Raw genomic sequence first — 18137 nt, forward strand, 5'->3', positions numbered from 1 at the left:
CGGGGCCCCTCTAAGAGCGGGGCCGTGTGCGGGGGCACACTCCGCACACCCCTTCCGACGCCTCTGCAGACTTCAAATTCCACAAGGATGAGGATTTGAGTCCCTCAGACTAACTAATTAAATAAAACACAAATCATACGGTTGGTGGTTCTCAGAACTTTAATAGACACCTTCAATAATAATATCTTTTATTACTACAAAGCGATTGAGAACCTTAATTTTACTTAGCCACTCTTTCAAACTCCAGCTAAGACAATGCAAGATAACTGATTTTGTATTGTACTTCTTCTTGATCTTTCATTTTTGAAATTGACTAAAATCCTTCTCGAGCAAACTGGGTCAGTCAACAACATCCAGGATCCCAGCAAGGTTGTTTTGGACAGCACGCAGCAGTCGCATAGCATTTCATTCTTCTATTATCCCTTCCCATTGTCATGTAGGCAAATTTCAAAGGATATGCCGAAGGACAACAACTTGGAGCCGATTGACCCATTGCACAACATTGCCCCTGACACATTGATCGTGGGCATTGATCTTGTAGTCCATTACGTTTCCAACACTCACAATTTGTGTACATTATGCCAGCTCGTAATTCGCGACTGTGGCATTCATCGGAACTTGGTCCATATGGACCGCATGTATCAGCACAGGGACCACAGCAGGGATCGCACATTTTTTAAAATTTCTTTTTTTTTTTTTCAATTTTATTGTGTCAAGAGGTTTTTTAGATTCACTGAAGAATTTTGGTTTTATCTAAAAGAATTTTGAAATTAAATATTTTTCAATTTTTCTTCAATGAATTAAGTTTTACCTTTTTTTTGTCAATTTAAATTTTTAAGATTTTTTTGTTGTGTGTTTTTAAGCCGAAATTTATTTTCCAAATGATTATTTTTTCAGAGAAAATTTAAGTAATTTGATATTTTTTCTTTTGATGAAAAAAAAAAGTTCGATTAGAAGTAAAGTACTTTTCAGTGATGAGTACATTACAGTACACACGAGATTTTTCAAATTTACAGCAAAAGAAGCACTTCGGTTAATATTGACAGTCCAAGTGTACACACTTGTCGTACCAAATTAAGGTACGACAGTAAAAGCCATGGTTATGGTTAATCAAAGCTTATATCTCCAAGACTATTCAGCTGTAAAATTTCCTATCTAGATGTTTTAAGTTTTACATAACAAAGAGGTCACATTTCTTTCCCAGGTATTTGACAATGTTTTAGTAAGACCTATTAAAAATAAGTTCAAAAACTGGAAACCGACTTCTTTAAAATCAAGCTCTATTTCTTGTTTTATACTTTTTAGCTCATTATAGAGTAGTCGCATTCTAGTTCTTGAAGTTTTTTTATTTGGGGTCATAATCTCGTGATTTAGATTTAGTCTTTCAAGAGTCATTGTGTAAAGGAAACCATATGTAATGCAACGTTAATGTAATGCAATACGATAAACAGTTTAGAAGCTGTAATGGAACAGAATAACATAAATAAATACAGTCATACTTTCATACCAGATAAACATAATAACCCTTCTTTTGCCTTTACCTTTGTTTCAAAAATTTTGCGAAAATTTCTATTCGTGAAAATTTGATCTACTTGTACTCATAAAAACTTTCACAAGTCCCAAAAAAAAAAAAAAATAATCTTTGAAAAATCTTTCATAATTTTCTTCTACTTTTGAAAACAAATTTCGAACAGTTAAGTTCAAAATTCTTAATTTTGGTAAGATTAAAAAAAAAAAGAGATCCTATTCAAGAATCCTTATATTCAAACTCTTCTCTCCCTTCTAGGCTCCACCAAAATTTGATATACCTAAAAAACTGCCATCATTAAAATGTGTGATCCATGGTATTCTAATTGCGGCATTAGAGGAACATGTGGCCCGTACGGACCATATGGAACTTGTGGAACTTATGGCACTCTATCCTGTGGACCATATCCACCATGTACACCAAACCAACCGTATGCTTGTGGTCCATGTGGCATACCAATAGCTTCAGGACCCCGAATGCCCAACGGATCAGGTGTGCCGTATGGAACTCTTTATGGCTGCGGTCCATGTGCTTCATATGGACCATCTGGTCCATGTGGACCTTGTGGTCCATGTGGGCCATATGAACCTTTGGCACCTTGTCAGACATATTGCACGTATGGACCGTGTTCAAGAATTCAATATAGAACATGCTAAAATAAATGACACTAAACAGTTTTTTTTTTACACAAACTTTAAAGGTTTTTAAGAAAAAGAAGTATATAATAAAAATCGTAATGGTTTTGGAAGCTTAACTGTTTTTCTTTCAATTTTGGAAAAGTAAAGTGTTAACATTTGGGAGCAGATATCTACGAACCAAAGTCTCGAATTCCTAACTGAAAACCAAAACATTCTTGCAGGTCTGGTTGCTGAATTATTTGCGATCGAAATATTGTTTTTTTTTAACCTTTCGAAGCAGATATTTTTGGATCAAAGTTGGATCAAGTTTTGGTTTACAGATATGAGTTCACAATGAATAGGCCTATCCATTTATTTAAAAAAGTTACAAATCTATTTTTTTAAGATTTTCGAGAAAAAATCAAGGTTAACCCCTTGCCTAAAAATAATGGATTTTCAAAAAATTCCTCCAAATCCATCGAGTGAAACATCAAAAGAAAGCTCTATTCATAACTCAAAACCAAAAGTTTCTAGTACTTCTGGTTGCTGAATTATTTGCATCCGAAATTTTAATTTTTTTTTATTGAGAAGCAGATATTTTCAGATCAAAGTTTCGAAACAAGTTTTAGTTTACAGATATGAGTTCACAATGAATAGGCCTATCCATTTATGTAAAAAAATTACAAATCTATTTTTTTAAGATTTTCGACATAAAATCAAGGTTAACAACTTGAATAAAAATAATGGATTTTCAAAAAATTCCTGAACTGAAAACCAAAAGTTTCTAGCAGGTCTGGTTGCTGAATTATTTGCATCCGAAATATATATTTTTTTTAATTCGGAAGCAGATATTTTCGGATCAAAGCCTCGAAAAAAGTTTTTGTTTACAGATATGAGCTCACAATAGTCGTCGACAAAAGTCGTCGACAAAAGTCATCGACAAAAGTCGTCGACAAAAGTCGTCGACAAAAGTCATCGACAAAAGTCGTCGACTGAAGTCGTCGACAAAAGTCGTCGACAAAAGTCGTCCACAAAAGTCGTCGACAAAAGTCGTTGACAAAAGTCGTCGACAAAAGTCTTCGACAAAAGTCGTCGACAAAAGTCATCGACAAAAGTCGTCGACAAAAGTCGTCGACAAAAGTCGTCGACAAAAGTCGTCGACAAAAGTCGTCGACAAAAGTCGTCGACAAAAGTCGTGGACTGAAGTCGTCGACAAAAGTCGTCGACAAAAGTCGTCGACAAAAGTCGTCGACAAAAGTCGTCGACAAAAGTCGTCGACAAAAGTCATCGACAAAAGTCGTCGACAAAAGTCGTCGACTGAAGTCGTCGACAAAAGCCGTCCACAAAAGTCTTCGACAAAAGTCGTCGACAAAAGTCGTCGACAAAAGTCGTCGACAAAATTCGTCGACAAAAGTCGTCGACAAAAGTCTTCGACAAAAGTCGTCGACTGAAGTCATCGACAAAAGTCGTCGACAAAAGTCTTCGACAAAAGTCGTCGACTGAAGTCATCGACAAAAGTCGTCGACAAAAGTCGTTGACAAAAGTCGTCGACAAAAGTCGTGGACTGAAGTCGTCGACAAAAGTCGTCGACAAAAGTCGTCGACAAAAGTCGTCGACAAAAGTCGTTGACAAAAGTCGTCGACAAAAGTCTTCGACAAAAGTCGTCGACAAAAGTCGTTGACAAAAGTCGTCGACAAAAGTCGTGGACTGAAGTCGTCGACAAAAGTCGTCGACAAAAGTCGTCGACAAAAGTCGTCGACAAAAGTCGTCGACAAAAGTCGTCGACAAAAGTCGTTGACAAAAGTCGTCGACAAAAGTCTTCGACAAAAGCCGTCGACAAAAGTCATCGACAAAAGTCGTCGAAAAAAGTCGTCGACAAAAGTCGTCGACAAAAGTCGTCGACAAAATTCGTCGACAAAAGTCGTCGACAAAAGTCGTCGACTGAAGTCATCGACAAAAGTCGTCGACAAAAGTCTTCGACAAAAGTCGTCGACTGAAGTCATCGACAAAAGTCGTCGACAAAAGTCGTTGACAAAAGTCGTCGACAAAAGTCGTGGACTGAAGTCGTCGACAAAAGTCGTCGACAAAAGTCGTCGACAAAAGTCGTCGACAAAAGTCGTTGACAAAAGTCGTCGACAAAAGTCTTCGACAAAAGTCGTCGACAAAAGTCATCGACAAAAGTCGTCGACAAAAGTCGTCGACAAAAGTCGTCGACAAAAGTCGTCGACAAAAGTCGTCGACAAAAGTCGTCGACAAAAGTCGTCGACAAAAGTCGTCGACAAAAGTCGTGGACTGAAGTCGTCGACAAAAGTCGTCGACAAAAGTCGTCGACAAAAGTCGTCGACAAAAGTCGTCGACAAAAGTCGTCGACAAAAGTCGTCGACAAAAGTCGTGGACTGAAGTCGTCGACAAAAGTCGTCGACAAAAGTCGTCGACAAAAGTCGTTGACAAAAGTCGTCGACAAAAGTCTTCGACAAAAGTCGTCGACAAAAGTCATCGACAAAAGTCGTCGACAAAAGTCGTCGACAAAAGTCGTCGACAAAAGTCTTCCACAAAAGTCGTCGACTGAAGTCATCGACAAAAGTCGTCGACTGAAGTCATCGACAAAAGTCGTCGACAAAAGTCGTCGATAAAAGTTTTCGACAAAAGTCGTCTACTGAATTCGTCGACAAAAGTCGTCGATAAAAGTCGTCGACAAAAGTCGTCGACAAAAGTCGTCGACAAAAGTCGTCGACAAAAGTCGTCGACAAAAGTCTTCGACAAAAGTTTTCGATAAAACTCTTCGACAAAAGTCGTCGACTGAATTCGTCGACAAAAGTCGTCCACAAAAGTCTTCGACAAAAGTCGTCGACAAAAGTCGTCGACAAAAGTCGTCGACAAAAGTCGTCGACAAAAGTCGTCGACAAAAGTCGTCGACAAAAGTCGTCGACAAAAGTCGTGGACTGAAGTCGTCGACAAAAGTCGTCGACAAAAGTCGTCGACAAAAGTCGTTGACAAAAGTCGTCGACAAAAGTCTTCGACAAAAGTCGTCGACAAAAGTCATCGACAAAAGTCGTCTACAAAAGTCGTCGAAAAAAGTCGTCGACAAAAGTCGTTGACAAAAGTCGTCGACAAAAGTCGTCGACAAAAGTCGTCGACAAAAGTCTTCGACAAAAGTCGTCGACAAAAGTCGTCTACAAAAGTCGTCAACTGAAGTCATCGACAAAAGTCGTCGACAAAAGTCGTCGACAAAAGTCGTCGACAAAAGTCGTCGACAAAAGTCGTCGACAAAAGTCGTCGACAAAAGTCGTCGACAAAAGTCGTTGACAAAAGTCGTCGACAAAAGTCGTCGACAAAAGTCGTCGACAAAAGTCGTCGATAAAAGTTTTCGACAAAAGTCTTCGACAAAAGTCGTCTACTGAATTCGTCGACAAAAGTCGTCGATAAAAGTCGTCGACAAAAGTCGTCGACAAAAGTCGTCGACAAAAGTCTTCGACAAAAGTTTTCGATAAAAGTCTTCGACAAAAGTCGTCGACTGAATTCGTCGACAAAAGTCGTCCACAAAAGTCTTCGACAAAAGTCGTCGACAAAAGTCGTCGACAAAAGTCGTCCACAAAAGTCGTCGACAAAAGTCGTGGACTGAAGTCGTCGACAAAAGTCGTCAACAAAAGTCTTCGACAAAAGTTTTCGATAAAAGTCTTCGACAAAAGTCGTCGACAAAAGTCGTCGACAAAAGTCGTCGACAAAAGTCGTCAACAAAAGTCGTCGACAAAAGTCGTCGACAAAAGTCGTCGACAAAAGTCGTCGACAAAAGTCGTCCACAAAAGTCGTCGACAAAAGTCGTCCACAAAAGTCGTCCACAAAAGTCGTCCACAAAAGTCTTCGACAAAAGTCGTCGACAAAAGTCGTCGACAAAAGTCGTCGACAAAAGTCGTCGACAAAAGTCGTCCACAAAAGTCGTCGACAAAAGTCGTCGACAAAAGTCGTCCACAAAAGTCGTCGACAAAAGTCGTGGACTGAAGTCGTCGACAAAAGTCGTCAACAAAAGTCTTCGACAAAAGTTTTCGATAAAAGTCTTCGACAAAAGTCGTCGACAAAAGTCGTCGACAAAAGTCGTCGACAAAAGTCGTCAACAAAAGTCGTCGACAAAAGTCGTCGACAAAAGTCGTCGACAAAAGTCGTCGACAAAAGTCGTCCACAAAAGTCGTCGACAAAAGTCGTCCACAAAAGTCGTCCACAAAAGTCGTCCACAAAAGTCTTCGACAAAAGTCGTCGACAAAAGTCGTCGACAAAAGTCGTCGACAAAAGTCGTCGACAAAAGTCGTCCACAAAAGTCGTCGACAAAAGTCGTCCACAAAAGTCGTCCACAAAAGTCGTCGACAAAAGTCGTCGACAAAAGTCGTCCACAAAAGTCGTCGACAAAAGTCGTCGACAAAAGTCGTCGACAAAAGTCGTTGACAAAAGTCGTCGACAAAAACGTCGACAAAAGTCGTTGACAAAAGTCGTCGACAAAAGTCGTCGACAAAAGTCGTCGACAAAAGTCGTCGACAAAAGTCGTCGACAAAAGTCGTCGACAAAAGTCTTCGACAAAAGTCGTCGACTGAAGTCATCGACAAAAGTCGTCTACAAAAGTCGTCGACAAAAGTCGTCGACAAAAGTCGTTGACAAAAGTCGTCGACAAAAGTCGTCGACAAAAGTCGTCGACAAAAGTCTTCGACAAAAGTCGTCGACAAAAGTCATCGACAAAAGTCGTCTACAAAAGTCGTCGACAAAAGTCGTCGACAAAAGTCGTCGACAAAAGTCGTCGACAAAAGTCTTCGACAAAAGTCGTCGACTGAAGTCATCGACAAAAGTCGTCTACAAAAGTCGTCGACAAAAGTCGTCGACAAAAGTCGTCGACAAAAGTCGTTGACAAAAGTCGTCGACAAAAGTCGTCGACAAAAGTCTTCGACAAAAGTCGTCGACAAAAGTCATCGACAAAAGTCGTCTACAAAAGTCGTCGACAAAAGTCGTCGACAAAAGTCGTTGACAAAAGTCGTCGACAAAAGTCGTCGACAAAAGTCGTCGACAAAAGTCTTCGACAAAAGTCGTCGACAAAAGTCGTCTACAAAAGTCGTCGACTGAAGTCATCGACAAAAGTCGTCGACAAAAGTCGTCGACAAAAGTCGTCGACAAAAGTCGTTGACAAAAGTCGTCGACAAAAGTCGTCGACAAAAGTCGTTGACAAAAGTCGTCGACAAAAGTCGTCGACAAAAGTCGTCGATAAAAGTTTTCGACAAAAGTCTTCGACAAAAGTCGTCTACTGAATTCGTCGACAAAAGTCGTCGATAAAAGTCGTCGACAAAAGTCGTCGACAAAAGTCGTCGACAAAAGTCTTCGACAAAAGTTTTCGATAAAAGTCTTCGACAAAAGTCGTCGACTGAATTCGTCGACAAAAGTCGTCCACAAAAGTCTTCGACAAAAGTCGTCGACAAAAGTCGTCGACAAAAGTCGTCCACAAAAGTCGTCGACAAAAGTCGTGGACTGAAGTCGTCGACAAAAGTCCACGACAAAAGTCGTCGACAAAAGTCGTTGACAAAAGTCGTCGACAAAAGTCTTCGACAAAAGTCGTCGACAAAAGTCATCGACAAAAGTCTTCGACAAAAGTCGTCGACTGAAGTCATCGACAAAAGTCGTCGACAAAAGTCGTCGACAAAAGTCGTCGACAAAAGTCGTCGACAAAAGTCGTCGACAAAAGTCGTTGACAAAAGTCGTCGACAAAAGTCGTCGACAAAAGTCGTCGACAAAAGTCATCGACAAAAGTCGTCGACAAAAGTCGTCGACAAAAGTCGTCGACAAAAGTCGTCGACAAAAGTCGTCGACAATAGGTCGACAAAAGTCTTCGACAAAAGTCGTCGACTGAAGTCGCCGACAAAAGTCGTCGACAAAAGTCTTCGACAAAAGTCTTCGACAAAAGTTTTCGATAAAAGTCTTCGACAAAAGTCTTCGACAAAAGTGGTCTACTGAATTCGTCGACAAAAGTCGTCGATAAAAGTCGTCGATAAAAGTCGTCGACAAAAGTCGTCGACAAAAGTCTTCGACAAAAGTTTTCGACAAAAGTCTTCGACAAAAGTCGTCGACAAAAGTCATCGACAAAAGTCGTCGACAAAAGTCGTCGACAAAAGTCGTCGACAAAAGTCGTCGACAAAAGTCGTCGACTGAAGTCGTCGACAAAAGTCGTCGACTAAAGTCGTCGACAAAAGTCGTCGAAAAAAGTCGTCGACAAAAGTCGTCGACAAAAGTCGTCGACAAAAGTCTTCGACAAAAGTCGTCGACTGAAGTCATCGACAAAAGTCGTCGACAAAAGTCGTCGACAAAAGTCGTCGACAAAAGTCGTCGACAAAAGTCGTTGACAAAAGTCGTCGACAAAAGTCGTTGACAAAAGTCGTCGACAAAAGTCATCGACAAAAGTCGTCGACTGAAGTCGTCGACAAAAGTCGTCGACTGAAGTCGTCGACAAAAGTCGTCGACTGAAGTCGTCGACAAAAGTCGTCGACAAAAGTCGTCGACAAAAGTCGTCGACAAAAGTCGTTGACAAAAGTCGTCGACAAAAGTCTTCGACAAAAGTCGTCGACAAAAGTCATCGACAAAAGTCGTCGACAAAAGTCGTCGACAAAAGTCGTCGACAAAAGTCGTCGACAAAAGTCGTCGACAAAAGTCGTCGACAAAAGTCTTCGACAAAAGTCGTCGACCGAAGTCATCGACAAAAGTCGTCGACTGAAGTCATCGACAAAAGTCGTCGACAAAAGTCGTCGATAAAAGTTTTCGACAAAAGTCGTCTACTGAATTCGTCGACAAAAGTCGTCGATAAAAGTCGTCGACAAAAGTCGTCGACAAAAGTCTTCGACAAAAGTTTTCGATAAAAGTCTTCGACAAAAGTCGTCGACTGAATTCGTCGACAAAAGTCGTCCACAAAAGTCTTCGACAAAAGTCGTCGACAAAAGTCGTCGACAAAAGTCGTCGACAAAAGTCGTGGACTGAAGTCGTCGACAAAAGTCGTCGACAAAAGTCGTCGAAAAAAGTCGTTGACAAAAGTCGTCGACAAAAGTCTTCGACAAAAGTCTTCGACAAAAGTCATCGACAAAAGTCGTCGACAAAAGTCGTCGACAAAAGTCGTCGACAAAAGTCGTCGACAAAAGTCGTCGACAAAAGTCGTCGACAAAAGTCGTCGACAAAAGTCGTCGACAAAAGTCTTCGACAAAAGTCGTCGACAAAAGTCGTCTACAAAAGTCGTCGACTGAAGTCATCGACAAAAGTCGTCGACAAAAGTCGTCGACAAAAGTCGTCGACAAAAGTCGTCGACAAAAGTCGTTGACAAAAGTCGTCGACAAAAGTCGTCGACAAAAGTCGTCGATAAAAGTTTTCGACAAAAGTCTTCGACAAAAGTCGTCTACTGAATTCGTCGACAAAAGTCGTCGATAAAAGTCGTCGACAAAAGTCGTCGACAAAAGTCTTCGACAAAAGTTTTCGATAAAAGTCTTCGACAAAAGTCGTCGACTGAATTCGTCGACAAAAGTCGTCCACAAAAGTCTTCGACAAAAGTCGTCGACAAAAGTCGTCGACAAAAGTCGTCGACAAAAGTCGTCGACAAAAGTCGTGGACTGAAGTCGTCGACAAAAGTCGTCGACAAAAGTCGTCGACAAAAGTCGTTGACAAAAGTCGTCGACAAAAGTCTTCGACAAAAGTCGTCGACAAAAGTCATCGACAAAAGTCGTCGACAAAAGTCGTCGACAAAAGTCGTCGACAAAAGTCGTCGACAAAAGTCGTCGACAAAAGTCGTCGACAAAAGTCTTCTACAAAAGTCGTCGACAAAAGTCTTCGACAAAAGTCGTCGACTGAAGTCATCGACAAAAGTCGTCGACAAAAGTCGTCGACAATAGGTCGACAAAAGTCGTCGACTGAAGTCGCCGACAAAAGTCGTCGACAAAAGTCTTCGACAAAAGTCTTCGACAAAAGTTTTCGATAAAAGTCTTCGACAAAAGTGGTCTACTGAATTCGTCGACAAAAGTCGTCGATAAAAGTCGTCGACAAAAGTCGTCGACAAAAGTCTTCGACAAAAGTTTTCGACAAAAGTCTTCGACAAAAGTCGTCGACAAAAGTCGTCGACAAAAGTCGTCGACTGAAGTCGTCGACTGAAGTCGTCGACAAAAGTCGTCGACTAAAGTCGTCGACAAAAGTCGTCGAAAAAAGTCGTCGACAAAAGTCGTCGACAAAAGTCGTCGACAAAAGTCTTCGACAAAAGTCGTCGACTGAAGTCATCGACAAAAGTCGTCGACAAAAGTCGTCGACAAAAGTCGTCGACAAAAGTCGTTGACAAAAGTCGTCGACAAAAGTCGTTGACAAAAGTCGTCGACAAAAGTCATCGACAAAAGTCGTCGACTGAAGTCGTCGACAAAAGTCGTCGACAAAAGTCGTGGACTGAAGTCGTCGACAAAAGTCGTCGACAAAAGTCGTTGACAAAAGTCGTCGACAAAAGTCTTCGACAAAAGTCGTCGACAAAAGTCATCGACAAAAGTCGTCGACAAAAGTCGTCGACAAAAGTCGTCGACAAAAGTCGTCGACAAAAGTCGTCAACAAAAGTCTTCGACAAAAGTCGTCGACTGAAGTCATCGACAAAAGTCGTCGACAAAAGTTGTCGACAAAAGTCGTCGACAAAAGTCGTCGACAAAAGTCGTCGACAAAAGTCGTCGACAAAAGTCGTCGACAAAAGTCGTCGACAAAAGTCGTTGACAAAAGTCGTCGACAAAAGTCGTCGACGAAAGTCGTCGACAAAAGTCATCGACAAAAGTCGTCGACAAAAGTCGTCGACAAAAGTCGTCGACAAAAGTCGTCGACAAAAGTCGTCGACAAAAGTCGTCGACAATAGGTCGACAAAAGTCGTCGAAAAAAGTCGTCGACAAAAGTCGTCGACAAAAGTCGTCGACAAAAGTCGTCGACAAAAGTCGTCGACAAAAGTCTTTGACAAAAGTCGTCGACAAAAGTCGTCGACAAAAGTCGTCGACAAAAGTCGTCGACAAAAGTCATCGACAAAAGTCGTCGACTGAAGTCATCGACAAAAGTCGTCCACAAAAGTCGTCGACAAAAGTCTTCGACAAAAGTCGTCTACAAAAGTCGTCGACTGAAGTCGTCGACAAAAGTCGTCGACAAAAGTCGTCGACAAAAGTCGTCGACAAAAGTCGTTGACAAAAGTCGTCGACAAAAGTCGTCGACAAAAGTCGTCGACAAAAGTCGTCAACTGAAGTCGTCGACAAAAGTCGTTGACAAAAGTCGTCGACAAAAGTCGTCGACAAAAGTCGTCGACAAAAGTCGTCGACAAAAGTCGTCGACAAAAGTCGTCCACAAAAGTCGTCGACAAAAGTCGTCGACAAAAGTCGTCGACTGAAGTCGTCGACAAAAGTCGTCGACTGAAGTCGTCGGCAAAAGTCGTCGACAAAAGTCGTCGACAAAAGTCGTCGACAAAAGTCGTCGACTGAAGTCGTCGACAAAAGTCGTCGACTGAATGGGTCGACAGAAGTCGTCGACAAAAGTCGTCGACTAAAGTCGTCGACAAAAGTCGTCGACAAAAGTCGTCAACAAAAGTCGTCGACTGAAGTCGTCCACAAAAGTCGTCGACAAAAGTCGTCCACAAAAGTCGTCGACAAAAGTCGTCGACTAAAGTCGTCGACAAAAGTCGTCGACAAAAGTCGTCGACAAAAGTCGTCGACAAAAGTCGTCGACAAAAGTCGTCAACAAAAGTCGTCGACAAAAGTCGTCGACAAAAGTCGTCGACAAAAGTCGTCGACAAAAGTCGTTGACAAAAGTCGTCGACAAAAGTCGTCGACAAAAGTCGTCGACAAAAGTCATCGACAAAAGTCGTCGACAAAAGTCTTCGACAAAAGTCGTCGACTGAAGTCATCGACAAAAGTCGTCGACAAAAGTCGTCGACAAAAGTCGTCGACAAAAGTCGTCAACAAAAGTCGTCGACTGAAGTCGTCCACAAAAGTCGTCGACAAAAGTCGTCCACAAAAGTCGTCGCCAAAAGTCGTCGACAAAAGTCGTCGACAAAAGTCGTCGACTGAAGTCGTCAACAAAAGTCGTCGACAAAAGTCGTCGACAAAAGTCGTCGACAAAAGTCGTCGACAAAAGTCGTCGACAAAAGTCGTCGACAAAAGTCGTTGACAAAAGTCGTCGACAAAAGTCGTCGACAAAAGTCGTCGACAAAAGTCATCGACAAAAGTCGTCGACAAAAGTCTTCGACAAAAGTCGTCGACTGAAGTCATCGATAAAAGTCGTCGACAAAAGTCGTCGACTGAAGTCGTCGACAAAAGTCGTCGACTGAAGTCGTCCACAAAAGTCGTCGACAAAAGTCGTCCACAAAAGTCGTCGACAAAAGTCGTCGACAAAAGTCGTCGACAAAAGTCGTCGACTGAAGTCGTCGGCAAAAGTCGTCGACAAAAGTCGTCGACAAAAGTCGTCGACAAAAGTCGTCGACTGAAGTCGTCGACAAAAGTCGTCGACTGAAGTGGTCGACAGAAGTCGTCGACAAAAGTCGTCGACTAAAGTCGTCGACAAAAGTCGTCGACAAAAGTCGTCGACAAAAGTCGTCAACAAAAGTCGTCGACTGAAGTCGTCCACAAAAGTCGTCGACAAAAGTCGTCCACAAAAGTCGTCGACAAAAGTCGTCGACTAAAGTCGTCGACAAAAGTCGTCGACAAAAGTCGTCGACAAAAGTCGTCGACAAAAGTCGTTGACAAAAGTCGTCGACAAAAGTCGTCGACAAAAGTCGTCGACAAAAGTCGTCAACTGAAGTCGTCGACAAAAGTCGTTGACAAAAGTCGTCGACAAAAGTCGTCGACAAAAGTCGTCGACAAAAGTCGTCGACAAAAGTCGTCCACAAAAGTCGTCGACAAAAGTCGTCGACAAAAGTCGTCGACTGAAGTCGTCGACAAAAGTCGTCGACTGAAGTCGTCGGCAAAAGTCGTCGACAAAAGTCGTCGACAAAAGTCGTCGACAAAAGTCGTCGACTGAAGTCGTCGACAAAAGTCGTCGACTGAATGGGTCGACAGAAGTCGTCGACAAAAGTCGTCGACTAAAGTCGTCGACAAAAGTCGTCGACAAAAGTCGTCAACAAAAGTCGTCGACTGAAGTCGTCCACAAAAGTCGTCGACAAAAGTCGTCCACAAAAGTCGTCGACAAAAGTCGTCGACTAAAGTCGTCGACAAAAGTCGTCGACAAAAGTCGTCGACAAAAGTCGTCGACAAAAGTCGTCGACAAAAGTCGTCAACAAAAGTCGTCGACAAAAGTCGTCGACAAAAGTCGTCGACAAAAGTCGTCGACAAAAGTCGTTGACAAAAGTCGTCGACAAAAGTCGTCGACAAAAGTCGTCGACAAAAGTCATCGACAAAAGTCGTCGACAAAAGTCTTCGACAAAAGTCGTCGACTGAAGTCATCGACAAAAGGCGTCGACAAAAGTCGTCGACAAAAGTCGTCGACAAAAGTCGTCAACAAAAGTCGTCGACTGAAGTCGTCCACAAAAGTCGTCGACAAAAGTCGTCCACAAAAGTCGTCGCCAAAAGTCGTCGACAATAGTCGTCGACAAAAGTCGTCGACAAAAGTCGTCGACTGAAGTCGTCAACAAAAGTCGTCGACAAAAGTCGTCGACAAAAGTCGTCGACAAAAGTCGTCGACAAAAGTCGTCGACAAAAGTCGTCGACAAAAGTCGTTGACAAAAGTCGTCGACAAAAGTCGTCGACAAAAGTCGTCGACAAAAGTCATCGACAAAAGTCGTCGACAAAAGTCTTCGACAAAAGTCGTCGACTGAAGTCATCGATAAAAGTCGTCGACAAAAGTCGTCGACTGAAGTCGTCGACAAAAGTCGTCGACTGAAGTCGTCCACAAAAGTCGTCGACAAAAGTCGTCCACAAAAGTCGTCGACAAAAGTCGTCGACAAAAGTCGTCGACAAAAGTCGTCGACTGAAGTCGTCGGCAAAAGTCGTCGACAAAAGTCGTCGACAAAAGTCGTCGACAAAAGTCGTCGACTGAAGTCGTCGACAAAAGTCGTCGACTGAAGTGGTCGACAGAAGTCGTCGACAAAAGTCGTCGACTAAAGTCGTCGACAAAAGTCGTCGACAAAAGTCGTCGACAAAAGTCGTCAACAAAAGTCGTCGACTGAAGTCGTCCACAAAAGTCGTCGACAAAAGTCGTCCACAAAAGTCGTCGACAAAAGTCGTCGACTAAAGTCGTCGACAAAAGTCGTCGACAAAAGTCGTCGACAAAAGTCGTCGACAAAAGTCGTCAACAAAAGTCGTCGACAAAAGTCGTCGACAAAAGTCGTCGACAAAAGTCGTCGACAAAAGTCGTCGACAAAAGTCGTCGACAAAAGTCGTCGACAAAAGTCGTCGACAAAAGTCATCGACAAAAGTCGTCGACAAAAGTCTTCGACAAAAGTCGTCGACTGAAGTCATCGACAAAAGTCGTCGACAAAAGTCGTCGACAAAAGTCGTCGACAAAAGTCGTCGACAAAAGTCGTCGACTGAAGTCGTCCACAAAAGTCGTCGACAAAAGTCGTCCACAAAAGTCGTCGACAAAAGTCGTCGACAAAAGTCGTCGACTAAAGTCGTCGACAAAAGTCGTCGACAAAAGTCGTCGACTGAAGTCATCGACAAAAGTCGTCGACAAAAGTCGTCGACAAAAGTCGTCGACTGAAGTCGTCCACAAAAGTCGTCGACAAAAGTCGTCCACAAAAGTCGTCGACTGAAGTCGTCCACAAAAGTCGTCGACAAAAGTCGTCCACAAAAGTCGTCGACTGAAGTCGTCCACAAAAGTCGTCGACAAAAGTCGTCCACAAAAGTCGTCGACAAAAGTCGTCGACAAAAGTCGTCGACTAAAGTCGTCGACAAAAGTCGTCGACAAAAGTCGTCGACTGAAGTCATCGACAAAAGTCGTCGACAAAAGTCGTCGACTAAAGTCGTCGACAAAAGTCGTCGACAAAAGTCGTCGACTGAAGTCATCGACAAAAGTCGTCGACAAAAGTCGTCGACAAAAGTCATCGACAAAAGTCGTCGACAAAAGTCTTCGACAAAAGTCGTCGACTGAAGTCATCGACAAAAGTCGTCGACAAAAGTCGTCGACAAAAGTCGTCGACAAAAGTCGTCGACAAAAGTCGTCAACAAAAGTCGTCGACTGAAGTCGTCCACAAAAGTCGTCGACAAAAGTCGTCCACAAAAGTCGTCGACAAAAGTCGTCGACTAAAGTCGTCGCCAAAAGTCGTCGACAAAAGTCGTCGACAAAAGTCGTCGACAAAAGTCGTCGACTGAAGTCGTCAACAAAAGTCGTCGACAAAAGTCGTCGACAAAAGTCGTCGACAAAAGTCGTCGACAAAAGTCGTCGACAAAAGTCGTCGACAAAAGTCGTTGACAAAAGTCGTCGACAAAAGTCGTCGACAAAAGTCGTCGACAAAAGTCATCGACAAAAGTCGTCGACAAAAGTCTTCGACAAAAGTCGTCGACTGAAGTCATCGATAAAAGTCGTCGACAAAAGTCGTCGACTGAAGTCGTCGACAAAAGTCGTCGACTGAAGTCGTCCACAAAAGTCGTCGACAAAAGTCGTCCACAAAAGTCGTCGACAAAAGTCGTCGACAAAAGTCGTCGACAAAAGTCGTCGACTGAAGTCGTCGGCAAAAGTCGTCGACAAAAGTCGTCGACAAAAGTCGTCGACAAAAGTCGTCGACTGAAGTCGTCGACAAAAGTCGTCGACTGAAGTGGTCGACAGAAGTCGTCGACAAAAGTCGTCGACTAAAGTCGTCGACAAAAGTCGTCGACAAAAGTCGTCGACAAAAGTCGTCAACAAAAGTCGTCGACTGAAGTCGTCCACAAAAGTCGTCGACAAAAGTCGTCCACAAAAGTCGTCGACAAAAGTCGTCGACTAAAGTCGTCGACAAAAGTCGTCGACAAAAGTCGTCGACAAAAGTCGTCGACAAAAGTCGTCAACAAAAGTCGTCGACAAAAGTCGTCGACAAAAGTCGTCGACAAAAGTCGTCGACAAAAGTCGTTGACAAAAGTCGTCGACAAAAGTCGTCGACAAAAGTCGTCGACAAAAGTCATCGACAAAAGTCGTCGACAAAAGTCTTCGACAAAAGTCGTCGACTGAAGTCATCGACAAAAGTCGTCGACAAAAGTCGTCGACAAAAGTCGTCGACAAAAGTCGTCGACAAAAGTCGTCGACTGAAGTCGTCCACAAAAGTCGTCGACAAAAGTCGTCCACAAAAGTCGTCGACAAAAGTCGTCGACAAAAGTCGTCGACTAAAGTCGTCGACAAAAGTCGTCGACAAAAGTCGTCGACTGAAGTCATCGACAAAAGTCGTCGACAAAAGTCGTCGACAAAAGTCGTCGACTGAAGTCGTCCACAAAAGTCGTCGACAAAAGTCGTCCACAAAAGTCGTCGACAAAAGTCGTCGACAAAAGTCGTCGACTAAAGTCGTCGACAAAAGTCGTCGACAAAAGTCGTCGACAAAAGTCGTCGACAAAAGTCGTCGACAAAAGTCGTCGACTGAAGTCGTCAACAAAAGTCGTCGACAAAAGTCGTCGACAAAAGTCGTCGACAAAAGTCGTCGACAAAAGTCGTTGACAAAAGTCGTCGACAAAAGTCGTCGACAAAAGTCGTCGACAAAAGTCATCGACAAAAGTCTTCGACAAAAGTCTTCGACAAAAGTCGTCGACTGAAGTCATCGATAAAAGTCGTCGACAAAAGTCGTCGACTGAAGTCGTCGACAAAAGTCGTCGACTGAAGTCGTCCACAAAAGTCGTCGACAAAAGTCGTCCACAAAAGTCGTCGACAAAAGTCGTCGACAAAAGTCGTCGACAAAAGTCGTCGACAAAAGTCTTCGACAAAAGTCGTCGACTGAAGTCATCGACAAAAGTCGTCGACAAAAGTCGTCGACAAAAGTCGTCGACAAAAGTCGTTGACAAAAGTCGTCGACAAAAGTCGTTGACAAAAGTCGTCGACAAAAGTCGTCGACAAAAGTCATCGACAAAAGTCGTCGACAAAAGTCGTCGACAAAAGTCGTCGACAAAAGTCGTCGACTAAAGTCGTCGACAAAAGTCGTCGACAAAAGTCATCGACAAAAGTCGTCGACAAAAGTCGTCGACAAAAGTCGTCGACAAAAGTCGTGGACTGAAGTCGTCGACAAAAGTCGTCGACAAAAGTCGTTGACAAAAGTCGTCGACAAAAGTCTTCGACAAAAGTCGTCGACAAAAGTCATCGACAAAAGTCGTCGACAAAAGTCGTCGACAAAAGTCGTCGACAAAAGTCGTCGACAAAAGTCTTCGACAAAAGTCGTCGACTGAAGTCATCGACAAAAGTCGTCAACAAAAGTCGTCGACAAAAGTCGTCGACAAAAGTCGTCGACAAAAGTCGTCGACAAAAGTCGTCGACAAAAGTCGTTGACAAAAGTCGTCGACAAAAGTCGTCGACAAAAGTCGTCGACAAAAGTCATCGACAAAAGTCGTCGACAAAAGTCGTCGACAAAAGTCGTCGACAAAAGTCGTCGACAATAGGTTGACAAAAGTCGTCGACAAAAGTCGTCGACAAAAGTCGTCGACAAAAGTCGTCGACAAAAGTCTTCGACAAAAGTCGTCGACTGAAGTCATCGACAAAAGTCGTCCACAAAAGTCGTCGACAAAAGTCGTCGACTAAAGTCGTCGACAAAAGTCGTCGACAAGTCTACAAAAGTTGCCGACAAAAGTCGCCGACAAAAGTCTTCGACAAAAGTCGTCGACAAAAGACGTAGACTAAAGTCGTCGACAAAAGTCTTCGACAAAAGTCGTCTACAAAAGTCGTCGACAAAAGTCGTCGACAAAAGTCGTCGACAAAAGTCGTCGACTGAAGTCGTCGACAAAAGTCGTCAAAAAAAGTCGTCCACAAAAGTCGTCGACAAAAGTCGTCGACTGAAGTCGTCGACAAAAGTCGTCGACTGAAGTCGTCGACAAAAGTCGTCA

At 43.0% G+C, this 18137-nt stretch overlaps 2 protein-coding genes across 2 annotated transcripts; one reads left to right on the top strand and one right to left on the bottom strand.

The window, feature by feature from the left end:
* Nucleotides 1–343: 343 nt before the first annotated feature.
* On the bottom strand, nt 344–673 carry LOC129915208 (keratin-associated protein 5-3-like). The gene has a single exon (XM_055994688.1). It carries the CDS (start codon nt 671–673, stop codon nt 344–346), a length of 330 nt encoding a protein of 109 aa, XP_055850663.1.
* Nucleotides 674–1600: 927 nt separating this feature from the next.
* Nucleotides 1601–2276, top strand: LOC129916582 (male-specific sperm protein Mst84Db-like). The gene is made up of 2 exons (XM_055996603.1): nt 1601–1718; nt 1787–2276. The coding sequence occupies exon 2, from the start codon at nt 1831–1833 to the stop codon at nt 2182–2184; it is 354 nt and encodes a 117-aa protein (XP_055852578.1). The 5' UTR covers nt 1601–1718; nt 1787–1830; the 3' UTR covers nt 2185–2276.
* Nucleotides 2277–18137: the final 15861 nt, after the last annotated feature.

Source organism: Episyrphus balteatus, chromosome 3 (assembly GCF_945859705.1).
Source record: "Episyrphus balteatus chromosome 3, idEpiBalt1.1, whole genome shotgun sequence".
In the NCBI taxonomy this organism is placed as follows: Eukaryota; Metazoa; Arthropoda; class Insecta; order Diptera; family Syrphidae; genus Episyrphus; species Episyrphus balteatus.

Coding starts and splice junctions, on each gene's coding strand:
- LOC129915208 (XM_055994688.1), bottom strand. CDS start 673: ATGTGCGATCCCTGCTGTGGTCCCTGTGCTGATACATGCGGTCCATAT.
- LOC129916582 (XM_055996603.1), top strand. CDS start 1,831: ATGTGTGATCCATGGTATTCTAATTGCGGCATTAGAGGAACATGTGGC.